We start from the raw sequence: 5,730 nt of genomic DNA on the forward strand, positions 1-5,730 counted from the left end.
ACAGAAGGAAAGATGAAGTAGAGGAACAGTCTAAAAGGACAGCCCGGTGCACTAAAGCTATCGCTATGCGCGGTGTCCGGGGAAGGGCCCCACCACAAGGGTGTATCGTAGCAGCCTTACCTTGCAGGGGAAGGGCCCCACCACAAGGGTGTATCGTAGCAGCCTTACCTTGCATTTCTGCTAGAGGCTGTTTTCAAGATTTGAACTCGTGGCCTCCTGGTCACATGACAACAACTTTACCAGTTACTCCAACGCTCCCTTCTAGAGGAACCGTCAAAATCAACATTAATGAAATTCTCACCAATTGCTGTTGCATTCAGTTTTCTGAATAACAGATAGATAAATAGTCTTTTCTATCAAAATCAGATGCATATATATTTATGAGTTGGCATAGCCATGCAACATTTCTTAACACCTAGCTACTGTTCAAAAAACCAAACCATCAACGAATTAATCGAGAGCTATGGTGAGATAGATGAAGTCTCAATTTTGAGTTTTTCGTAAGTAGCGTCTTCTCTCCATATTATTTTATACGATGATATTTGATTCGATACGAGGTTACTTTCTTAAAACATGTGGTCTTAAGCACACTATGTTATTCTACGAAGAACAAAATTCAAAATATAAGAGCTTACAAATACAGAAATGTAGTGTCATTCTTTTCTACATAGACTTAAAAAAATAATAATTATATCACCTAAAATAAAATTGGTACCACTTTTAAATTATCTCATGAATCCTAGTTCTTCCAGCAGGATTAAATTAAGAAAAAACAAAAGGTGCAGAGAATAAAGAAAAAGAGGATCACAACATTATAAGGCAACATTAATAGCTCTATAGTGAGACACAGATAATATAGTCTGCCAAAAGAAACAAAGACAATGACCTATTATCTCCTTCATTCTGTCCTTTAGTTTTTAAATTAAAGCATTTTCTAAAGCATATGACAGTAGAAACTTGAGGACCACATGTACAAATGTTTGGTTAGTGCAAGTGGATTTTTCTATTTTGTAATCGAATATGTAAATTCTCGCGTTCAAAAGATGAAAGTGGCAAAAATGAAGATGTTGAGTTGGATGTGTAGGCATAATAGGAGAGATAAATTAGTAATGAGGATATTTGGGACAAGGTAGGAGTAGCTTCGGTGGAGGATAAGATGCAGAAAGCAAAGCTGAAATGATTCAGACGTATGAAAGGGAGATGTACGGATGCCGCAGTGTGGAAGTGTGAGAAGTTGGCTTTGGATGGTTCCAAGAGAGGTAGAGGTAGGCCAACGAAGTAGTGGAGAGAAGTAATTAGGCAAGACTTGGCGCAGTGTCTGCTTACCGAGGACATGACCTTAGATATGAGGTTGTGAAGAACACGGATTAGGATAGTAGATTTGTAAGTAGTAATGTTTTGCCTTGGCATCCTCCCATACTAGTAGTCCTAGTATTGCTCCCGTAGTTTCTCGGCTTTCGATTTCTGTTATTATTTGTTGTTTCTTGTACTTCGATTATCATAATATTTTGCTTTGTTACGCTTTCACTTCTGTTACTTCTTTTTCAAAAATACTTTGAATTGTTTTTCCTTGAGTCGAGGGTCTATCGAAAACAACCTCTCTGCCTCTGTAACAAGGATAAACCCTCCCAAACACCATTAAATGGAACTACAATCCTCAGACTTGTGATAAGGAATTCACTCTAAAAACTGAAATGGTCACAAATCTTTAGGTGTCTATATCACTATGTTCAGCAAACTGCATTCTGTTGCACCTACACATGTATGAACTCAACCAAAAATCATCAGAGATAGATAAAAAGTTAGTCACTCCCCACAAAAAAAGTGTATAAAGACCTATCAATTGAACTTTTGGATCATCTAGCTATGGCAAGTTTTGGTAAATAAAAGATACATAAGTTGCGGGAAGTAAGAATTTGGAATTTAAGGACAAAGAGTTCCTGCAGAACAACATGTCGAAAAACCTATACGCGAAGCAAAATTTCGCAACTAACTTTAAACATTCTATCATGTTCCTTAGGCTTTGCAGATTACCACAAAACAGGGAAGAAGAGCCTTTGGATTAAGCAAGTAAAGCTCCTCTATGTTCGAGTACACGCCAACCTTACCTGCCAAAGAATCGAACCCGGTTTGGCCAGCCATTTCCTGAATGTTCTCCAATGGCCTATGCACTCTACCTGCGACTACTCTGCAGACGATCAATGCTTTTCTTAAGGAGGGATCTTCTTTACTCATCTCGATGCATTCATAAGCACTTCCACTTGTGGAAGTAGTGAAGACGCCAATCCCACCTTTGAGTTCCTTCTTCGTGGAGAAACCGTTTCTGATAATTCGACAGACGCAGCATTTATCAGATATACAGAGACTGCAGGATCCATTCATGCCAAGGCCGCACGCCAAAGTAGTTCCATAGAACCTTAAAAGTTCATTGCCGTCAGCTATACATCGAGGATGCTTCTTAGGGAGCTTACTTGCTTTGCTCTTCACCATCTCCCTATATTCTTCAAACCGAGCCAGAGTTTTTTGTGTGTTGTGAACTTTCAAGACCCTTTCAATCCGTCCAACTTGGCTCTCGGATTTTAACCAGCTTGAGCGACAAATTATTTCTACTATCTTCCTTGAAGAATCACCCTCCAAAAGTTCACTCACTGTCCATTTGAGCGAAAAAACAAGCTAAGAAACCTTTTAAAACCATTAAACCAACAAGTAGAGAAACTGAAAATGATAACAACAACTACTACATCTCAATCGCGAGCAAATTGGGAGTAACGTGACTAGGTGAGCACGTCCATATGAATTCTGCATTATGAGAATTCATCCCAAATCGACACACAGCGTGATGGGAAACAAATTCCATTCTGAGTCTGCAGTGCAATGCAGGCTTAGTTATCTAAGTGTAACGCACAGCATTTCACAGTTAAATTTCATGATTTCTTTTTCCTTACCTCCCTACACCACCAATCCATCAAAGCTAATCAATTTAGGCAGAAACAACTGATACCATCACATCCCGAAGCAAATTTCAAACAAATTGACTGAAAAGGGGCAATCTTTCTAACACTAAATACATAGACAAAGATCTTCAATATACTTGGAAGCGGCAAACGTACACTTGTGATGTAGGCTACACACACACACAAAAGAAATAAAAGGGGAAAAGAAAGAACGTACCGTAAAGCAAGTACAGTACTTTTCTGGTGGGGGTGGGGGATCTTAATAGTTCAGGTTGTTAGCTATTTGAACGACCACCATGCTCGTGCGAGTTCGATTACTCACCTTGTAATCCCCTCGTCTATTCCACTTCCCTGCCCCCAATTTTTAATAGTTTTTTTTTTTTAAAAAAAGTACTTTTTTCCAGACAGAATGAAAAAGGAAATTAGGGATTTAGGAACTGGAATGATGAAAAAGGAAAAAAGCAAGATTTTTACCAGCATGCTTAGAAAGATGATGTTCTTCAAGAGCTTCCCATTTCCCAAACTGCTCTCCACACTTATGACATGTGACCCCAGAAGTTCCATTAACATCATTGTCAAGTGAATGCCTGGTAGGTTTACAAGGAAAACTACCATGTCCTTCTTTATCAACAAGAAAAGATGCACTCCTCCTTGTAGGAGTTGCCACTGTGTTCCTACAACCAGAATTGAAATAATGCATTGTAGGGTGCCCTCCTGGACCTGGTGTACCAGGCCTTAAAGTACCAACAAAAGTTGAGCCACCATTAGTAATCCCCCCACCAACCCCCCCACCACCATTAGCACTTTCTTGAAATCCATTAAAACTAGTGATTTTCAGCTCACATCTTGAATTACTTAGAATAACTTCATGAGTTATTGGATTAAGAAACTCACTACTTCCAATAGATCTTGGACTACAACTAGGAGGCTTATCCAAATGTCTTTTACTTCCATGAATAACATCTTTCAGATTTGCTATAGACCTTGAACAACCAGACCTTCCTCCTCCTCCTTTTTTAGTCAAAATTGCACTAAGCTGTTTTCTTGTTTTTGGGTCATGAACATCTGATTGGTCTGATTTACAATGCAAAGTTTTCTTCAAAGAAAACCAAACTGTTGGCATATTCTTCTTCTCCCCCATTTTCAAGAAAATCTTTTTTCAAATCTTCAATATATACTCAAACATATATCTTTTCCTATACTTATAGTCAGATAACTTTCTAAAAGAACTGAACTTTTCCTAAAGTTATCATCTTTTTCTACCTCCATGTAACCCAAAAAAGCTAGTCAAGATTTTCTACTCTTGACTGACATTTTCCCTTATGAAAATACTCCTTTTTAGTTATCAGAAAACAAAAGTAAATACACAATACCCTCAAGTAGATAAAAAGATTAAAACTTTTCACAAATTAATGTCACTTAACAAGATTTTCTATTCTATTCTTGGCTAACATTATCACTAAAGAAAAATGCCTCTTTTTAGCTATTAGAAAACAAAATTAAATACCAATACCCTCAAGAAGCTAGAAAAAATTTAACTTTTCACAAATTACAGTCGCTCAACAAGATTTTCAATTCTTGGCTAACATTATCACTAAAGAAAAATGCCTCTTTTTAGCTATTAGAAAACAAAATTAAATACCAATACCCTCAAGAAGCTAGAAAAAATTTAACTTTTCACAAATTACAGTCACTCAACAAGATTTTCTATTCTTGGCTAACATTATCCCCAAGAAAAATACCTCTTTTTAGCTATCAGAAAACAAAAGTAAATACTCAATACCCTCAAGAAGCAAGAAAAATTCAAACTTTACACAAATTAAAGTCACTCAACAAGATTTTCTATTCTTGGCTAACATTATCACTAAGGAAAATACCTCTTTTTAGATATTAGAAAATAAAAGTAAATACCCACACAAATTAAAGTCACACAAGAAAATCCAACTAGAAACACAACAATGTTACTCAAGAATATTTCCTATTCTTGGCTAACATTATCTATTAATCAAAAATCCCTCTTTTAGCTATCAAAAAACAAAAATGAACACCCAATACCTTCAAGAAAACAACCCCAAAACAAAAATCAAAACTTTTCAAAAAATTAAAGTCACCCCATGAAGCAAAAAAAGCTTAATAGGCACAAGAGAGTAAACTAGGAAGAGGATAATAATGTCAATTGAATGAAAAAACAAGAATCTATTGAATTCTATTGTTAAAGAAAAACAAGACAAGAAACATAAGAAGCTTTTAAATTTTTTTGGTTTGGTGATATTAATGAATGACAGTAACACAAGCTAAGGTGCACAAACACAGTATAAAGATTCAGAAAAGACAGAGAGACAGGCTAAAAATTTAAATTTACTCTGACACTTGAAGAGTCACAGTCTCACTCACCTCACTCTTCACCTCTAATTTTTTTTGAATTGAATGAGAATCACATTTGAATTTAATAACACTAGTACTATATCATATATGAGAAAAACGGAGTTTTCGATTAATGAATAAAATTGTTCTCAAGTGATCATAAATATGACAACAAAATTATTTGTACTGTTAGATAAAACTACTTACAAAATAGATTATTATAGTTTGATCTTCTCCTAACAATGCATAGTGCGTATAACTAGAGTTTTAGTATGATGGACTATTTTTTAGTACTATATCATTGATGAATAAAATATATATTTTTTTTGAAAAATAATAACAAGGTACTGAATAATATCACAAGTTTCAATGATATTTTTCCCTATTTTAATCAATCCAACAACTAATTTTC

At 35.7% G+C, this 5,730-nt stretch overlaps 1 protein-coding gene across 1 annotated transcript; it reads right to left on the reverse strand.

Moving 5' to 3' along the window:
* Window positions 1–1,899: 1,899 nt before the first annotated feature.
* LOC107878739 (uncharacterized) lies at window positions 1,900–4,107 on the reverse strand. Its single transcript, NM_001325117.1, is given in 2 exon segments — window positions 1,900–2,648; window positions 3,429–4,107. Coding segments are annotated over 2 exon segments (1,299 nt in total). The 5' UTR covers window positions 4,096–4,107; the 3' UTR covers window positions 1,900–2,016.
* Between the last annotated feature and the right edge of the window lie 1,623 nt (window positions 4,108–5,730).

The sequence above is a fragment of the Capsicum annuum genome, chromosome 7 (genome assembly GCF_002878395.1).
Source record: "Capsicum annuum cultivar UCD-10X-F1 chromosome 7, UCD10Xv1.1, whole genome shotgun sequence".
In the NCBI taxonomy this organism is placed as follows: Eukaryota; Viridiplantae; Streptophyta; class Magnoliopsida; order Solanales; family Solanaceae; genus Capsicum; species Capsicum annuum.